The sequence below is a fragment of the Chrysochloris asiatica genome, unplaced genomic scaffold (genome assembly GCF_000296735.1).
Source record: "Chrysochloris asiatica unplaced genomic scaffold, ChrAsi1.0 scaffold00115, whole genome shotgun sequence".
NCBI lineage: Eukaryota > Metazoa > Chordata > Mammalia > Afrosoricida > Chrysochloridae > Chrysochloris > Chrysochloris asiatica.
In genome coordinates, this window is record NW_006408633.1 from 3,964,978 (window position 1) to 3,985,631 (window position 20,654).

Consider the following 20,654-nt stretch of genomic DNA (forward strand, 5'->3'; position numbering starts at 1 on the left):
AATTGTGCCTAGTGGTTTATTTATTGCAAGATCAAAACTGAGTTGAAAATGTACCACACATCCATTAAAAAATAAATAACCTATATGAAAGATTCTGGCATAGATATGACATGAACAGAAAATAGATTGAGCGTACATGTTTCATTTACTCACAAACTTGCACACTAATGTTCTGCAAAACTGACAACTGAAGCAAAGAAAATTGTCCTTTTGCAAACAACTCTAAAAGCACCCCCTCCTCCAAAGAGGCCAAAATAAACATGCATATATATGAATAAAGTGTTACTATTCAACACAAATGCTATTTTTAAAAAAATTTAACTGCATAGGTTAAACATAACAAAAAAAATGTGCAACATCTTAAGCCATTAAAGCACCCCCCCAAAAAAAACCCCACCCCACACCCAAATCACTGTTTTCATGACCAGTAACATACAAAAAAAAAAAAAAAAAACAAAAAAACCCCACCCCACACCCAAATCACTGTTTTCATGACCAGTAACATACAAATAAAAAAACAATGATCAGAAAAGTTAAACACCTGGACTGATACACTGTCCTTTGTTGGAAGAGTTTTTCTTCAATTTAAGTGTCTTTTCTCATCTCTAAAAAAAATTTTAAAGTGCTAACTTTATATAAAGCAGGCAAATTCTTCAAGTAATTTGCTATTGAGTATGCCAATTTTTTTAGAGCTAAATAATAAACTAAGAATAAAGTGAAACAAAAAGCCACAGAATAAACTGACAAATTGTAGCCGGACAAAGTAAGAGAATGCTACACAATCTTGGCGTTCTCATTTCAATTAAACATACAAGCTAATAGATTTTAGGTTTCTACACTAAACTCCCTTGGATTTGCTAATTTACACATCAATCAGTACACAAAAAGTCATAAAGAAAGAGTGCCATTTAAGAATCAACATTGGACACTAATTAAAGCAATCTTAAAAAATAAAGTTACCTACTACTTTAATGAATATAAAATGTAATAATAGATTTTACAATCATACAATCTTAAGAAGCATAACCTTATCCAAAGTTTAATTACTCCTGCCCTTTAGCGGCTTTCTCAAGGAAGTATACGTTAACCGGATGGCGATTTAGGTGTTTGCTGTAATCTTGTTCCTTTCTAAAAGAACGATCACAAAAAATGCAAACGAAATCTCCCTCCGCCACTTTGACTGCTAAGGCTTCCTTTACACTTTCTCTATTACTTTCTTGTGAAACCAGTCGAGCCCCATTTAATCCAGAATCATCACTACCCTCTGACATGTTGTCACTTAGGTCGCTTCCATCATGACTGTGAATGCCTTCATCCTCGTCTATTTCCTGAGACTCATTTACTGTTGTGGTAACAGGAGGTGATGCCAGAGCAGTTTTGGACACCGCTTCACATTTTTCTGTTGGTGTAGAGAGAAGCAGTGGTAAAATTGGTTCCATTGCTAAGTCTTCACTAGAGAGATTCTCTCCTGTGTTCTGATCAGTGTCAGTTTCCATTTCAGAAAGCATAGTGTCAGCCTGATGCTTCCCATCTAAAATTTCACCCTTGGACATTTTTAAGTTTTGATCAGAAGATGAAACACTGGTAGACTGCTCAGTACTAGCAGCAAGACCAGCTACACTTTTGTCTACCTCTTCTCCCACTTTCTGAACAGGGTCGTTTTTATTGACTCCTTCCTCCACAGAGAATAATTTTTGGTCTTTTGATACTGCTTCCTCTACATTTTCCTTTGGCAGCACTGGTGATGATGGTATGAGTTCCTGTGTGTTTGTACTTTTCTTTAGAACCTGGCTATCTTTGTTAACAGGCACTAAGCCAACTTCAATAAGGATTTGCTCCTTCCGTGCCAGTTCACTCTGCATGTCAGCCATTTCCTTATTATCATCTTTTGTGGGAGGAGACTTTTTGGGAATCAGCTCCATCTGAGGACTAGGTTCCATCTGAGGAGGAGGGGTTTCTATCTGAGGAGAAGGCTGCTGCGTCTGAGGAGGAGGCTGCTGCGTCTGAGGAGGAGGCTGCTCCGTCTGAGGAGGAGGCTGCTCCGTCTGAGGAGGAGGCTGCTCCGTCTGAGGAGGAAGCTGCTGCTGCGTCTGAGGAGGAGGCTGCTCCGTCTGAGGAGGAGGGGGCTCTATCTGAAGAGGAGGGGGCTCTATCTGAGGAGGAGGCTGCTCCGTCTGAGGAGGGGGCAATTCCATGGGAGGAGGATCCACAGAAGGAGACTCTTGCTGCTGCTTCTGAGCCAGTCCTACCTGAGCAGGCCCCTTTTTAGCAGGCTTCTTCTGGCAAGGTCCCTTCTGAGCAGGCTCTATCTGAGATGGCTTGCTGCTTTTCTTACTTGATTTATTATTTTTTAGAGTTTTCTTCTTTGTACTTTTTTTCGTGCATGGCTTTTGCTTTCTATTTTCCTCTACTTTGTTGTCACCACCCTTTGGCACTTCCTGACTGATTTTGGATCTGCTTTCCACCTTCTTTTTCTTTTTAATCACAGGTTCTTCATCATTTACAAGATCATTCAAGGATGGCGCTTCAGTTTCCATCTTCCTTTTGCTTTTCTTGGTTTTACAGGATTTTTCTGAATTATTGCCTACATGCACATCCATCTCTTTAGTCTCTGTTGCTGATTTGCGAGTTCTGGTAGTCACTTGGACAACTGAGACACTGCAAGACTTTTTCTCTTTTGAAGCATTATCTTTTCTCTCTACTCTGACAGGCTTCTCAGATTTCTTTCCAGCCACCTCTCCCTTTGTTTTTGTCTTCTCTGTCTCTATTTTTTCATTGGCAGTATTGTTATCAGGTGAGTCAGCCTCCCTCTTTTTTGTTTTTTTTAGTTTCACTTTTGAAACATCCATAGTTTTATTAGGACACGTAGGATGCTTAGATTTGAAATGATACTGCAGATTACACTTCTTGGAAGCTGCATAGTCACACACAGGGCAATTGAACTGCCGGGGATTCACATGTAGCTCTACATGTTTTTTGAAGTTACTTCTATCTGCCGTTTTGTAGTCACAGTATGGGCAGTTAAGAGGTTTAGGCCCATTGTGAACCTGTCTTGCATGGCGGGTGACTTCATGTTGATTAGAGGCCACGTAACTGCACTGATCACATTTAAATGGCTTCTCACCTGGAGGTAAATGAGAAGTGTTTAGAGAAGACATAGGTTAAGAAATGAATTTAAGACCGGTTAATATGTACTTTTAAGAGGAGATATGTAAAAACCAGACTATTTGTTGAAAAGATTGTATCATGCACCTTATGCTTACCATACTTATTTATATAACTTTTCCCTGTCCTTTGATAATGATTCTAAAACCAAACAATAATTATCAGTCTACCATCATTCCTAAGAAAGTTCAAAAGGCTCTGAAGCACAACTAATTAAAGAAAACCTAAAATTCTTATACATTTTTAAGTTTAAGTCTTAAAACTTCAAAGACCTTTCTTAATACTCTGGGATATCCTTTCAAACCCAGAAGAAAGAGTAGAAAAACTGCTTTAGCCTCAGGGAGAAAAGATTTCTCTTTTTAAATTTAACCCTTGTCCATTGTGGTAAGTGCTATACATTTCAGAGCACCAACTTTCCAAATACCAGATCTGCTATCTTAAAGCAAAAAAATAGCCAACAAAGTTTTTCAGAAAGTTTTTCTTGCTCCCCACCCCCCATTTTCTTCTATAAAATTGGTAAGGAAGTTAGGTAAGTGAGGAGAGGCATACAAATAAATATAAATAACAAACGAGAACATCAAAATCACAGATACGTACGTACAAAATCAGAACCACTCCCCCCCCCCCAATTAAAGGGACAAGATAACACATTCTACCTGAATACATACCCATCTAGATCACACTCTAGCAATATTACCAAATGGTATCCATACCCCACTGGTCCAATGGAATGCATAGTAGAAAAATGGAAATGGACATTTATGAAAATTCAACTCTCAAACATTAAATTCATATAAAATCTTAAATTTTCATAAAGCAAAACTATTCAGACATTAAAAGCAAAGCTATATAGATATTAAGCTTTACATGATTAGAAAATGTCTGGTAATAACGTGAAATACTGAATCATACAATAAAAACGTATCCAGGTATGTCATTCTGGATATGCAGCAAACTAAACAGATGAGTCCACTAATGGATTCACAAATATGTGGTTGCTACAACATGCTCCATTCTCTTTACTTTGTCTTTTGAAACTAATGACTTAAATGGAGACAAATATAAGTTTACCATGTATAGACATATATTTGTTAAAGATAGGTGGCATAGTGGTTAAGAACTCAAATTCTAAGGTAAAAGTATCTGGGGGATCAAATATGAGATCTGCAACATGATTATTGTGAGACCTTACACAAGGTACACTTCAAACTCTCTAGGCTCAATTTCCCCATTGGGAATATAATCTAAATATTGTGAGATATAAAGAATTTAATCCTTGAAAAGTACTCTGCAAGAGATAAACATTAGGCCCTCAATAAGTATACTTATCCAAAAGCAGACCACTTTTGGAACCAACTGGTAATTTTTAGTACAAGTATGTAAAAAGCTGGTAACTGAAATGTATCTCAATGAAAATATGTGTACTCATCAAGGAATGACAACTAAAATATTACCACTTTGTAAACCCCTGTAAATGAGATCTGATCAGCAAGTATTAGTTGTGATGCACATTCCCACTATGGCAAGGGCCCAGAGGGGTGATGTTGTTTTTAAGTGCTGTCGAGTCGGTTTCGACCCATAGCGACCCTGGACAGGGTTTTCGAGGCTGTAAATCTTTACGGGAACAGATCGCCTCATCTTTCTCCCACGGAGCAGCTGGTAGTTTCGAACTGCTGACCTTGCGGTTCGCAGCCCGATTCATAACCACTACGCTACCAGGGGTGATAGGTAAAATTTTTATGCTTAACACATGGTGGAATAATTAACTTGCTACTCCATTATAGGCAAAAGTCAGCATTATGCAAAATTTGAGGATAAACACATCAGATAACAAACTGGAGGATGACTATATCTCTCTTCAACAGAAAGGCACTCAAAGCAAAGGGGCAAGCGTCAAAAAGAGGAAAATATATTAAAGTCAGTGAGTTAACCTCTGAGAATACTTTAGATGGAGTATTACAAGGAGACCACAAGGTCAGTTTGAACTGCAGGGTGAGTGGTTCAATTTCACCAGCCACTCCTCAGAAGTCCTATACCTGGTTGCTATGAATCAGAACCGACATGGTGGCCCTTAACAACAATTCAAAATATTAAAAAAAATTACTCTAAAATTCATGATGACTCAAATTGCACCAATTTTTAGACAAATTCAACTATTAAATAATTATACTAATGACTATGGCGATGGCACAGGACTGTTACACTTGGAGAAAAATTGACTTCTACTTTTCCATTAACAGAACACCCACTACCCACATAATGGGGAAAAACACAAAATTAAATCCTATACTAGCAAAATGAGGTAACTAGATAGTGTGCTAAATAAAGTATAATTACTGTTGCTAGATGTTGCTGAGTCAGTTCTAACTCATAGCGACCCTATATACAACAGAAAGAACACTGCCCAGGGTCCTGAACCATCCTCACAACTGTCTATTGTTACTGCTATTGTGTCATCACTCTATCTTGTTGAGGGTTTTCCTCTTTTTCACTGACCCTCCAACTTGACCAGGCACCATGTCTTTCTCCAGGGATTCGTCCCTCCTGACAATACGTCCAAAGTATGAGACGAAGTCTTGCCAGTACAATCAGGCCATTGTCAAGAGTACAAAAACATTATAATGGCAATTACAAATGAGATGGTGGCCTCACTACTGAAGGAAAGAGAACGAAGAATAAAATTATAAGAACAGAGGATCTGTGAGGTCAGTCTATGATCAAAACAATTACAATGTGAAAGAAGGTAAACACAGAGAAACAGAGATCCAGGTGGTGGGAAGGTCAGGTAGATTACAGGATAGACTGTCTTAAACAGAGGGAAGAGTTAATGGAATATAAGGTAACCACAACAGTGAGGTTGGGGTTGGGGGTTTAGTTTGGGTGTTGGGAGAGGGCAATACAAGAAGGGGGAGGAGGCAGAAGAACAAGATAGATAGGGGAACACTTGAGACATGTTTGCATGTTCTTTCTAAGTGGGACAGAAGTAGAGTGATGCATGCTAAACCTTGGAACAAGGTTCTGTGATACAAGGAACTAGGCATAGCTTGAAGAGGGGAAATAATACTAAGATGCTTGCCTGTCTTATGAATATTGGTTTCCCTGCCTACTATTGTAAAATAGACACTTGAGTGGGATATAAAGGAATGTTGGGAAACATGATTACAGAAAACTTGTAAGCCCGTTGTCAGCCGATAACTGACTGGAATACCTAGAAGGGCTTCTAGAACTTGCCAAGTGAAATAGGCCTCTTGCAAAGCCTTTACAGAGTATAGAACCTTAGGTGGAGAATCCTGAGTTCCATCCACAACCTTACAAGGTGGGATATTCCCACTAGAAAGGACAAGCCGACCAGCCTGGAACAGCTAGAGCAAAAGAAGATAAATCTTCAAAGAAAGACCATCAGGAAAAACCCAAAACCAAAATATCAGCGTGACTGGCACCTACAAGAATAAGCAAGCCATCAAGGCAAGCAATCAAGTTCATTCAGAACAAACTCCCCTTTAAGACTGAAACTCAAAGGGAACAAACAAATAAGCATGTAAGCTTGCTGACAACCACATTGGTCTACTGGTGAGTGGAAGAGGGGGAAAGGCAGCAATGAAGAAATGGGGTGAGTTCAACCACAGTCCACTGACTCTTGCTGACCTGGAGATGAGAGAGAAAAGAGGAAGGGCTGGTTGGTCCAAAGTGTGGTGAGACCTGAGAACACCTGAGCCCATGGACAAGGACATAGCCACAGAGGGCTAGAGCTGAGAGTGAAGCATCCAGCTGATATGAAGCGAGGGGAGATGCACAAGAACATCCAAACTTGCAGACAGCACCCCAGCTAGCCCTAAAGGCTTGATAATCAGAACTCACCTAGATTTTTTTTTTTTTTAAATAAAGGAAACAAGGGTAAATTGTTACAATTTGATAACCCTGACCTATCCTCATTGAGGTAGTAACTCTAAACACCAACAGAGAGAAAAGAGTCTTCACATCAAGTATCAATGCTATCCCCTCTGTATGCAGGGTAGACAGGGACAGGCAACTTAAAACACTGGCTACCTAAAAGGAATCGGGCTGCAAATCGCAAGGTCAGCAACAGTTCAAAACTACCAGTTGCTCCACAGGACAAAGATGAGGCTTTCTGCTCTCGTAAGGATTTAAAGCCCCGGAAACCCTGTACAGGGTCACTATGAGTCAGAACCCACTCCACAGCACTTAACAACAACAACAACAACCTAAAATAAGAGGGCGTTAAAGGCACAAAGTAACTGGCTTACAAGGTTTCAAGAAGGAGTTTAAGAGAAGCAGTGATGCCTGAGATAGAGGCAGAGATGATGACATGGAGAGATGGAGCAGCTGGGGACTTTAAACACAGAGAGGGAGAGGGGCTGTGTGCTGAGGACCGAGGGCCAGACTTGCAGTGTATCCCCTCTGGTTGGTTGATGATGCATGGAGGGGATTGTAATCATGGCAATGAAGTGATATATGATAGGATGAATGTAAAACTAATGTTCTCCCATGTAAACTATCACATAATTCACAATAAAATATTAAAATGATAATAATAATAATAATAAGTATGGGGGAGGGGGAGAGAAAGAGTTCCTATTGAATAGTTTCCATCTTGTCTAGATGGGTCTGGTGAAAAGAGATGGGGATAAGATTTGTATGATTCAAAAGTGAATAACTGTTATCATGACTAATTGCGACTGTCACAATTGTAAAGGTAGGAGTTTTGTAAAGGTAGGAGTGGTTAATCTTACAGTCCAGAAACAGAGGACCTTAGGGCCATCAAGGGAGAAGAGCACAAGCAGAATGTGGGGCCTTATCCAGAGAAGCAGCAACACTAGAGACAGAGGCAGAGATGGGGTCACGGAGATGGATAAATCTTGAATTACTAGTATGCTAGTAAGAACTATCAGAAAAAAAAGAAAGAGGAAAAAACAAAACAAAACAAAAACCCTAAAAGCTATGTAGGACACCATGAAGAGGAACAACTTACGGGTGACAGGAATCCCAGAATAGGAAAAGACAATAAAAAGCAGGCAAAATTTTCTAAGAGTTGTTGAAAGAAAACTTTGTAACATCATGAAAGACAAGACATAGAAGCGCAAATAAAGATTTAAATTCAATTCTTTATTATAAAAGACATACAAGAAGCAGAACAAACTCCAAACAAGATAAATCCCAAAAGAAAATCACCAAAATATTATCAATCAAAACCAATTTGGGGGGGAAATGTCAAGTTATCTACAATGGAGAATTACTAAGACTAAGCTCTGCTTTCTCAGCAGACACCATGCAGGTAAGAAAGCAGTGGGATGACATATACAAAACTCTGAAAGAAAAAAATTGCCAACCAAGAATCATACACAAAAGGGTAACCTTTGGACTGGGTAAGGAACAGGATCCATCCTTCAATATGGTATCTACAAGAGACACATCAAAAAGATGGAGACAGCCTAAATGTCCAACAGAATGGTTAAACAAACTTAGGTGCAAATAGAGAGAAATACTGTTAACTGCTGCTATGTGGAAGGAATTGCAATCTCTGTAATGAAGCAAAGTATATGATTTGCTGAATGTAAAACTGACGATCTACTGTGTAAATCTTAACTCAATTCACAATAAAAACATTTTAAAAAATGGTACATGGAGGGGATTATAATCATCATTGTAATGAAACAAGGTGTATGATTTGGTGAATGTGAAACTGATGATCTGCCCTATTAACTTTTACTCAGTTCACAATAAAAACTTAAAAATAAAAGGGAGGGAGGAATAGTATAGGTTTAGAATTTTCAAATGGTAAGGAAGTAGACTTCAGGATAAACAGTTTTAACTTGAAAAAAACTTCTAATAAATTACAGGGTACCCAGTAACTTACCCTGAAAATTAATACACCTGCACATCAAAATGAAAATAAGAAAATCAGAAAGATTTAGTAAACATTAACACAGCAGTAATTAAAATGAAAAGAAAACTCACAAACAAAATGAACAAAACACAAAAAATCATGTGGAACAAAGAAACCAGCAGCACCACACACAAAAAAGCAAAATGACAGCAATCAATTTACACCTATTAATAATAACACAGAATGTCAATGGATTAAATGTACCAGTCAACAGCTAAAGAGAACAGAATGGATAAGGAAATGAGATCCTTCAATACTGCCTGTAATAGACACATCAAAAAGATAGAGAAAGCCTATGTCCATCAACAGAAGACTAGTTAAACTTTGGTGGTGGTGTTGTTATGTGCCGTGGAGTTGATTCTGACTCATAGCGACCCTGTACAGGGTTTCCAAGGCTGTAAATCTTTATGGGAGCAGACTGCCTCATCTTTCTCCCGCGGAACCGCTGGTAGTTTCGAACTGCTGACCTTGTGGCTCACAGCCCGATTTGTAACCACTAGGCTAATAACTATGTAACACCAAAGAAAAATCTGTAAAACATCTCACAACATGGATGAACCTGGAGGACATTATGCTGAGTGAAACTAGTCAATCATAAAAGGACAAATATTGTTGAGACCAATGTAAAAAGTTAAGAAAAGGTTTTATTAATGAAACAATCTATAGGGGAAAGAAGGGAAAATTATTCACGGACTAGAGAGTAGGCGCTCTCGTAGCCTAGTGGTTAGGAGTCAGGCTGCCAACCTCAAGGTCAGCAGCTCGAAACTACCAACAGTTCTACAGGAGAAAGATGAGACATTCTGCTCCCGTAAAGATTTACAGCCTTGGAAACCCTGTGCAGGGTCACTCTGAGTCAGAATCGACTCCACGGTACTTAACAACAACAGAGGGTAGACACATGTTAACATGGGTGGCAGGGCAAGCCATATACAACAAGAGCGAGGTTAGTAGAAGAAAGATGAAGGTATCAAGAGACACAACACAGGAAAGGATGCAATAATTAAAAGTGAATAGAGAAAAATACTGCTAAACTGATGGTAGTACCTGGAGGGGATTACAATCATAGTAATGAAGCAAAGTACATTATTTGCTGAATGCACAACTGATGATCTGCTCTGTAAACTGTTACTTAATTCACACACACCAAAAAAATTTTCATAAAAAACCAGCCATTGAAAACCGTTTGTTAGAAACACCAATAAAATGAAGCCAACACCACTAGATTTAATCCAGCGTGCCTGAACTTTCACCAATATCCAATTTTCTTTTTCCTCAAACCAACATTCTGAACCCAAGACCTACCCCCGTAAGTACTCCAAGTAAACCACCAATGCAGTTTTGTTTCATAAACCACTGTCAGTTTGGCTAAAATGTACCAATTAAACAAAGAGCTCCCAAAAGGAACTCTGATAGCTTTCTGCTCCCATAAAAATTTACAGCCTCGGAAACCCTGTTCAGGATCGCTATTAGACAGAACCGACTCCACGGGACATAACAAACAACAGTTTCTCCCAAAAGTCAGTCAGAGAACAAACTGCTCTTCTCCAAGTCATTCTGGTGAACAAAGCAACAAAATGCCCAAGATGACCTACAGATCAGATCACTTGACACCAAGATAGTCATTCCATGAGAAAGACCATCCAATTTGACTTGTTTTAGCATAATTTTATTCCATGTGCCACCAGCAACTTCTATTCAAATGTTTTCCTAATCTAGTGCCTTAGTATCCTTAGCTAGTAACTATGCAACCACTCAAATGCGACCTATTTTGAGGGAGACTAAGTCTTTGCAGGTATTACAAATTTGCACGTAAGAGCAGGACCCAGAGAAAAGCTGTATGACATCATAAAAAAGCATGTAGACAAATAAGAAAGGGGAACATTCTGTAGTAAAAAATAGCCGTATTTCTTCAATGCCTTAATTTGTCCATCTGTAAATTGGGTGTAATAATAAGATTTTCTAAGTCATAAGAGAGTTATATAGAGTAAACTGAGTTAACTCATGAAAATCTCAGTGTTTTTACTTAGGGCCTTAGACACAGCTATCAACAAGACTCCACACAAACCTCAACAAAGTCTGAGATTGCATAAGACCACATGTTAATTTAAACAACAACAAAAAGCTTAGCCACCTGTATACTTTGAAAATGAAAACTCAATCTAGGTGTTTACCATGATTATTTCAAAAACTTAAGCAGATTAATCTTTCACTTGCTATATATGGCCTTGTACTTTTATAGGTTGAAAACAAATTGGTATTCTGGATTTTTTTTTTTAAATAATTTTCTTATGCATTTAATTTTTGTAAGTCATCCCTTAAAAGTCATCAACTCTCAAAATAATAAATCCAAATTTCAGAACTCAAGAAGAGGAAGCTCTCGAACCTGACAATCATAGCCACAGCCACATGTTAGGAAAGACAACATTTCCTAGGTGGAGAATGACATGTTGGTAGAAGTGTGAGAAGGTAGAGATTGTTAAAAAAAAGTCTTGGCCTGTGTGTGACAGCAGTTCAAATTTTATTGGAGTTATGCAATTCCTTGAAGATCTGATTTAATTTATGGACCCCTCTCTTCCAGAAAAAGTAAACAAACATATGAATATTTACATTCAGTTCAGGAGCTTATCTGTGGATTCCAGGTAAAGGATCTTATCACTATGCTAAGAGAATACTGATATTTTTTTTTTGCCAAATAAGCCATGCCACATAACCCCATGTTAAAAAATACATTATAAACAACCAGTTCCAAGATTTCCTAATGGTAGTTTACAAAAAATTATTTTTTAAAGTTCCCATTTCATACTGACCTGAATGAGTACGCATGTGTCTAGTTAAATGAGTCTTCTGAGAACTTGAGTAAGGACAAAGTTCACATTTATATGGGCGTTCTCCTGTAAAAATAATGATTAAATGTAACAAAATCAGCCATATATAACAATATTTGCAATATTCAGCACTGATAATTTTTTAAAAAGGATACTTTTCCTAATGGCAAATAATTTATATTGTTGTTAAGTGCCATTGGGTCAGTTCCAACTCATAGTCACCCTGTACAGGGTTACGAGGAGGGACTGTTGAGTCTAAACCACCAACCAGTGCTTATCCTACAGCACCACACCAAATATAGCGTGTATTAGATGAGTAAATAATTTGATTCAGAAATTAAATAACATTACTTTAGGTTGACTTCCACAAAATGCTACATGCTATTACATTAAGTAATTTCTTAGCTGTTTTTTCACTCACATGGTTCCCATATAGCTACAAACAGAATAACTTTCTATGGCAACTAATAATTAAGACATAACTGATGTATAAACACAACTGAATAAGCTGTGGGTGATCTGAAAGGCTGGTGACCCTCCCCAGATGTGTCTCTGAAGACAGGTCTGGTTCTGAAAGGTTCAAGCCTTGAAAACCCTGTCGGGCATTTCTGCTCTTGCACACATGGGATTATCAAGAGTCAGAATTGACTGACAGCAATTAACAGGTTAGGTGCAATCTAAAAGAAATATAATACCAAAGGTTGCCAAGGACATGGAAGGACTGGAACCCTCATATATTTGGTGGGAACATAAAATAGTACAGCAACTTTGGAAACTAGTCTAATAGTTCCTCAAAAGAAAAAAGGTCAGCTACTAACTATATGATCCAACAACTCTACTCCTGGATGGAGATACCCAAGAAAAATTAAACAATGTCCACATAAAACTACACCAGGGTTCACAGAACCAATATTCATTGAGTCAAAAAACAGAAACAGCCCAAACATGCACCTGATAAATGGAAAAGCAAAATATGTGTTGTCATACCATGGATATTATTCAGAAAAGCAAAGCAAAAGAACTATTGTACATACAAAAATACTAAGTGACAACCAATGACCACCACTTGTGAGAGTCAATTTATATGAAATGTCCAGACCAGGCCAATCCAGAGAAGTATACTGGTGGCTCCCTTTCACTGGGAAAGTAGTGGGGAGATGGGGGTGGGGTAGGGGAGAATTGCTAAAGACTAGGCTCCTAACCTCAAGGTCTGCAGTTTAAGAACTCCGTGGGAGAAAGCCTCATCTTTCTGCTCTCATAAAGATTTTCAGCCTCAGAAACCAGACTCCACAGCATACCGCCACCACCAGGTATGGTACTAGCAATCATTTACTATGTCTCTTCTAGTCCACAGTCTTTGTGACTTCCGAATGATTGGTTAGAATATCCTATAAATAGGATTATGAAATTCTACCATGGAGATTAGTCAGTTTTGCCATCCTTTTATTTTTAAAATGAGGCATCTCAAGACCATCAAGAAAGAAGAGCTTTACACAGCTGTGACAGCAGCACAGAGAGACACAGCAGTGGACTTCCTGATTGATGAAAGGTGTAAAGCTGAGTGCATTCAGGCAGGAGGCTGGTTTGCAGAATTAGGTGTCCTTTGACCATTTATCAACAGCACTAAAGGAATCTTCTAAGAGACACTCCTGACAAGAGAGCTGTTGTGTCCTGTTAACCTCCTTAATAAGCCCCATAATCAATATTATCTGTGACCTGTGCAGCCAATGCAACAGATTATAGAACCTAACAGAAAAATAGACTGGGAGGGCTAATTGGTGTTGGAATAGGATTAAAAAATTGGTGGATGCATATCTGACTTCCACCTAGACCTTGGGCTCATGATTCTCCTCCCCCTTGGGAAGCCAGAGGTGTTCAGACACCATCCTCCACACATCAGTTTTTGCAGCATGGAATTTGTAGTACAAGATTCTGGGGTGATGAAAATGTTCTAAAATATTAAGCTAAATGAAGTGAGTCAGTCATGAAAGGGCAAATATTATACGACCCGAACTTTTAAGAAATACCTAGAATACAGGAGGGAGTTAAGGGTGACTCACTGCTTAGGAGACATTGAGCTTCTGCTAAGAATGATGAAAATTTGGAAATGGATAATGATAATTGAACAACATAATGGAAAGTTGTTGATATGTGCCGTGGAGTCGGTTCCAACTCATAGTGACCCTGTACAGAGTTTCCGAGGCTGTAAATCTTTACGGGAGCAGAAAGCCTCATCTTTCTCCCACGGAACAGCTGGTAGGTTTTGAACTGCTGACCTTGAGGTCTGCAGCCCGATTTGTAACCACTACACTACCAGCGCTCCTTATAATGAAAAGTAATGTCCTTGAATTGTACATGTAAAAAATATTAAAATATTGAATGCTTTTAATGAAATTATATTTACACAAAAAGTCATCAGAGGTTTAAATTTTTCATAACAGTAAACTTTTTATCTGTAAAACTCCACAAAAATAAACCTAAACACTAAATGTTCTAAAAAGACTGATTAGTTAGTGACTTCTAAGTCACATATGTAGGCAAAAAGGTGATCTCTTTTAAAGTTATTTGTGAATTGGTTAAATATCAAAACCACAAAATTAAACCTTTTGATTAAAGAGGCTTACTCAGAAATAATACCTAGTTCTGCCTCTCCCCCAAAACAATTACCTATAGAAGTTCTGAACTTAGAATTCCAGAAGTATGTGTCTTTAGGGAATGAGGGGTAGGGTATAGCATCATTTCAGGCTTTCAAGCTCAGTTTTCCTTTCTAGTAATATGAACTATTGTTTCCTGACTGGTTTTTCCTTAATGAATCTTCCTAAAGAGTAGAATAAAATAGAACGCACCTAACACCAGGTATTTAATAAGGAACAGATGGACTCTTATTAAATGAACCTGAAAACTAGACTACTACTAATAATGAAGAAAAATAAATGGTTCTCTTGATGAGGCAACTGCAGGTTAAGTACTAAACCCCAACGTGGGTTTCAACTGCAAGGTCATGATTCAAACTCAGGAGCAGCTCTTTGGAAACCCTATAAGGGTAACTACTGAGTCGGGAACGACTGGACGGTTAACAACTAACTACAATTTTCATTCTCCACTGTTCAGCACCAGATAAATCTATTTTCTCATAAATTCAGTTTTCAAAACAATGCATTTAGCACATCAGGATACTCTCAGAATTCATGTAATTAAATCTTTTCACCAAACTGTATTTTTAAAATGCAAAAAAATCGTAACACACCAATCAAGGAAAACAAACTTTTAAAAGGGCATCAAGATAAGAGTTCTATTTGCAAATATACAACTATGGAGCTCAGAAATGTTGCTTAGGCCTTTCTTGCAATAGAATTCACCTGCAAGTTTTATTGTTTAACTTCTAAGAAAAGCACTTCCCTGTCTGGATCCCTGTTCTTTACAGGTGCAGGAAGGGATCAATCCTACAGAGTGCTGCCTCCAGGAATGGGGATTTCGTAACAAATAGCATCTACAGTCCCCTTTCACTTGTGTGATCCAGAGGGTGCAGTATACTTTGTGGTTGTTAAGTGCCGTTGAGTTGGTTCCAACCCATAAAGACCCTGTATAGGATTTCCAAGGACCAGCTGGTGAGCTTGAACAGCCAACCTTTGCAGTTCAAACTGACAAAGCAGTTCTGCGCATACTAGTTATTCTCTATCCATTGTTTAAGCAGTAACCAAACTTCAATTCTCACCAAGAAAATGTCAACATTAACTACCAATATCCCAAACTTACATCCATAGGTATGTATGATTCCCACTCATGTTGTTAAGTGCTGTTGAGTAGGTTACAACTTCATAGCAACCCTGTAGAGGTTCCGATGGGTTTGAACCACCGATCTTGCTATTATTAGCAACTCAATGCATAACACACAGTGCAAACAAGGCTCCTTATTAACTACCAGTAGTTAGAAATATTTCTTTGAAAAAGAAACCACACAATTTGAATGCAACAAAATATTGATAACTGTTAATTAGGTGAGGAATACAAGCCGGATTCTTGTGGTACAACTCTTTACTTCTGAGGTGCAAAGACAACTAACTTCTGTTTTTCTGACAAAGTTGAGGTTAAGGACTAGGACAGAGGTCCTTACCTGTATGAGTTCGAACATGCTGAACATAATTGTTTTTTCGGTCTGAAAAATAGTTGCATTTTCCACATGTGTAGACTTTCCTAGGAAAATGGTTTCTCAAGTGTTTCCTCCAGTGATACTCGCTTACTGTGGTATACGTGCAAATAATGCACTTGTAGACTCGCTCATTATCCCCAGCTCTGGTGTGGTGTTTCAGATGCGCAGTGTAGTGATCATATCGGTTGGTATTGTAACCACAGCGGTCACAACGAATAGGGCCCTTGGAGAAATCTCCCTCTTCTGCACTGGAAGAGCCCAATTCCCTTGCCTTTGCTTGTTTCTCTGCACTTTCTTCCACAAAAAATTTCTTGGCACTGTGAACTCTGATGTGATGCACAAACTGTTCTTCAGATTCTGCTTCATATTGGCATGGCTTACAGCGAAAAGGTTTGGTCTTCAAGTTCTTGCACTTGTCCTCTGTTCCAGGTGTTTCAGTAGGAAGATCTTTATTTGCATTATAAACTTCTGGGGCAGCAGTCACCTCAAATACAGGTTGAGGTTCTACAACATTGAGTTCCAAACTTTCCAGGTCCATATTCTCCAGTCCATTAGGTTCACCTTTTATTTCAGGAGAGTCTTCAAGTACTTCTGCATCACTGTCTGAAAAGTTATTATCCCCGACAGGCATCAATTCTGCCATTTGTCTTTCTTCACCAACCAAGTAATCACAGCAGCTGCCATTTACTTCGCCAGTCAAAGCTACATTTGCCAACATGATAAGCTGAGGCGCGGCCAGTTCAGCTTTAGAGAGGTCATGCAAGTCATACATGTCATTAGGCAAGGCCATGCCAATGTTGTTACTGTTGGTGAATAGTCCTCCTCCTCCTCCTCCTCCAGAAGACTGTCCCATTACCTGGGCGGCCATAACTGCACCCTGAATTTAAAACAAACAAAACCAAAGCAAACAAACAAAACAGAATTTTTAATAGGCTAAAATGAAAGCATGAATGTTAGTCTTCATAACTTACATTTTAAAAAAAAGTTTAACATAATCTATAAAATTTAAGAAGCTTCAGAAACTACTAGAAATAAACCTTCGAAATATTTTTACAATCACCCAATTCTCTTTTCTGCAGTCAACAAAATTTCTAGTACCCCCAAAAATGGACACATTTCATCCCTCTACTAGGTCTTCTTGTTAATCATTTCCAACTCATGGTGACCCAGTATAGATAGGGTTTCCCAGGAGTAGCCGCTGGTGAGCTTGAACCAGCGAGTGTGCAGTTCAAGGCAACCTTTGCAGTCCAGGGCCACACTAGGACTCCTCCCCTACTAGGTGATGAATTTTATATTTGATTGGCATGCCTTCCCTCAAGAACTTTTCATTTTTCTGGTGGGAAAAAGAAAAACCAACCCAGAGTAATCTTCATTTTAAACGTTAATTAAAAAATTCTCCCTCCTTTCAACAACTCACTGGTCTGAATCAGCTAGTAGATAATTCTACAAACCATACTGTGCAGTATGTTCACAAGAGTATCAGGAAAGTGGAAGGCTATGATAATTGGCCAACCTAATTAAATTTCCTATCACCCCTAACTAACTTAGAAGACTAAGCTATTGAGGAAAAAAAAGCGCCACTTAAGTCTAAATTTTTCGATGACTCCACTGGTTTAAAGGAAGGGCGAAAAAGGCATGAAAAAGGGAGTCTAGCGTCTGTAAAACGTCATAAATAAAATACGGAATAAATCTTTCAAATCCTCTAATAACAACGTACAACTCTGCATTCTACAATCAGCAACTTTTCTGCATTGTGCTTGACTTGGCCTACTTGCCATAGTGGAAGCCATTACAAGATCACCTTCTTGAAAACATGTTGGCTTTTTAAATGGTCTTGACCATCACGTTACTTTCCAAATACTTTAGCTGTTCTCTTGCAAATTAGAAAAGGCAAAATAAGTGACAGGTGATCCCTAAAAAGTAGAGTGAAACCTACAGTACAAAAAGGAAAACGGTGTTCACCCAAGTTTCTAAACACAAACGTGTTTAGTTATAGGTAAATGCCAACACAGAAAACCAACCGTAAAAGCGTTCCCAGTACTTAACAGCACAGGCTATCGCTACTTAGCCACAGATCCACTTTTCTAATCCCTCCAAAACCCTACACCTCCACTCCTAAAGCAATTTTAACATTCGTCGGGAAGATCGTCCCAGCAGAGCCCAACAAGTTACACGAATTCCTATGTGCTGCTGCCACCAGCGCCGGCCTCGGCGGCGGCATTCCTGACTGAAATAGGCATTCGGCCATTTTCTCAAAATACCAAACACAAAGCAGCTCTTTGCAAACTCGGGCGCTCTCGCTTCCTCTCGGGCCTACACACTGCTCTCATCTACACACCAACTCTCGGGAGCTGCCCTAAGACCAGTCCTGAAGCTTTTCCTGTGCCCCTCAACATTAAAAACGAGGGGAATGGGAACTTTGAGGCGCCGTTGGGCCATACCAAGTCTTTCCCAACTCCAGGCGGTCCCATTCCCGGCCCGAGCGGAGGAGAAAAGGAAGAAGGTTACCGCTGTACCGGCGTCCCAGCTCTCCCAATCGCCCCGGGGCTCGCCCTCAGCTCAGAACCTGCGAGGCTCCGAGGGCGCCCTCGGGAGGAGTCGGTCCCGAGCACAGGCTGTGGCCCCCACGCGCGCCGGCCGCCACCCCCGCGCCCCGGAAGTTTGCAAACTTCACTCCCCCACGGCGCCCTGCAGGACGCTCTCCTCTGGCCCGCCAGGTCGGGCGACAAGGTGGCCGTGCGCGGAGGGCTGGGGCGCCACCGGGGCGGCCCGTGCGCAGAAATCGCTGTCCAGCCCCATTGGCGGACCCGCCCGAGCCCCGGGGCTGACTCAACCCGCTCGGCCGCACTCAACGGCGCCTTCGGCGAAAGGGAGAGGCCAGGGTGGGGAGGGAGGAGGCGCGAGGGCCTCGGGCCGGCGCGGGGCTGCTGCGGGCGGCGGGACCTGGGAGCAGGAGGAGGAAGTTTCAGGACTGGGGCCCCGAGCAGCTCCGCTCCGCGGCCTCAAGACCGGAATCCGAGGGGCACCGGGCTCGCGCCCAAAGGACGGCCCCGCCTCGCCTGGGGAAGGGGTCCCGGGGACGCGCCGCTCCCCAAGGACGCCCCCAGCCCAGCCCCTGAGCCGTGGCGGTGTAACCGGATCCCACTTGGTTGCCCGCCCCCGCCCGGTAGGGCCGCCGCCGCCAAAGCCACAGTATCTGCAAATCAGCCCTGGACAGCGCCTCGCTCCGCGTCCTTCCGCGCCCTCCCCCGCCCGCCGCCCGCCACCCGCCACCGCCCGGCTGGCCCTCCCCCACGTCGACCGAGCCCCAGCCCCGCTTACCCGCCTAACCTGGAGAGGACGAACGGGCGACCCGGCGTCGCCGCTCCTTCTCCGACTACTTTTCTTTGTTGCCGGAGTTTCGGGAAGGGGAGGGGGAGGGGAAAAGTTGGGCTGTAGGGCCGTCGAGGCCCGCGAAGGCCCAGGATGGGTGGCGGCAGAGTCCTCAGGCCGCTGGCCCTCGTCCTACTATCCCGGCCGCCGCCGCCGCCGCCGGGGTCTGGGGCCCGGGGCCTCGGCGGCGCTCGCTGTGCCGCTGCGCTGAGAGCTCGCGGGAGCCACACATTCCAACACAGGAGGCTGCGCTGCGCACCCGGCCCGCGCCGCCGCCGCCCGCGGGACACGCCCCCTCCACCGCCCGCGCGTACTCGCGAGACACGCCTCCTCCACCGCTCGCGCGCGAGGCCACAGGGCGCGTCCCGCCTTAGGGCGAGGGGGCTGCTTAACGGGTTTGGGGGCGCGCGGAGCGGAAACCGCACCTAAGCCGCGAGGCCCCTCACTCTTGCCCTCAGGTCAGAAAAGAGGCGGGGCCCGCTCCCTTTTCTTTATTTATTTTATAAACAACAGAAAAGTTACCCCTAGCCCTGTGCATGAGAATAGAGCTGTTAAAAGAAAAATCTGCAGGCTTTCACCATTCTTTTCAGTACTATTGTCACCGGCCTCTTAAGTCTAAAGCGCACAAAATTACACTTCAAAATCCCTTCAAGTCTCCACCCAGTCCCACCCTTAACTAATTAAACTTCGCTTTAAGCTTTCCAAATAAAAATACAATCCAAATTTCAAACTGTAAACTGGGGAAATGTGATGAGTGTGTGCGTTGTGAGAAGAAAATGTTTGGGGAAGGAGGTTATGAACAGTGATGTTCAAAGCCTCAGAACACTTAGGGAATTTAGCGCTGAGGGGACAAGTCCCTAGAAGTGTCCAGTAGCAGGTCATTACTTGTGCCCTGAACACACGATTACAATTGAGGAATAGAAGCCAGGTTACTGAGGGTGAGGCCGATGTCCACGTGTTGCAAACTTGGCTTCTGGGATAACCATACAAGGTGCCTGGCTTTAAAAATACATAATAATTTCATGCGGTTCTTTCTTTCTGTTTTCACCTACAGTACCTTTGGTTCCTTCTTAAAACATGGGCTTTAATGCCAAGCCTGTTCCCAACGACCTACAAACTACAAATATATACCCCCTTAATGTGTCATTCCAGGCCTTACCTAACCTGATGTAGTTAAGCAGAATTTTAACTAATAGGACTTCCAGAGTCCTCACTTTCTGGTATATTCCTCAGTTGT

The 20,654-nt window shown here is 41.3% G+C and overlaps 1 protein-coding gene across 1 annotated transcript; it reads right to left on the minus strand.

Annotated features, from left to right (window-relative positions):
- Positions 1-1,043: 1,043 nt before the first annotated feature.
- Positions 1,044-19,607, minus strand: REST (RE1-silencing transcription factor). Its single transcript, XM_006868042.1, has 4 exons — positions 19,367-19,607; positions 16,010-16,922; positions 11,878-11,961; positions 1,044-3,124 (listed from the first exon to the last, which is right to left on the minus strand). The coding sequence occupies exons 2-4, from the start codon at positions 16,911-16,913 to the stop codon at positions 1,044-1,046; spliced, it is 3,069 nt and encodes a 1,022-aa protein (XP_006868104.1). The 5' UTR covers positions 16,914-16,922; positions 19,367-19,607.
- Between the last annotated feature and the right edge of the window lie 1,047 nt (positions 19,608-20,654).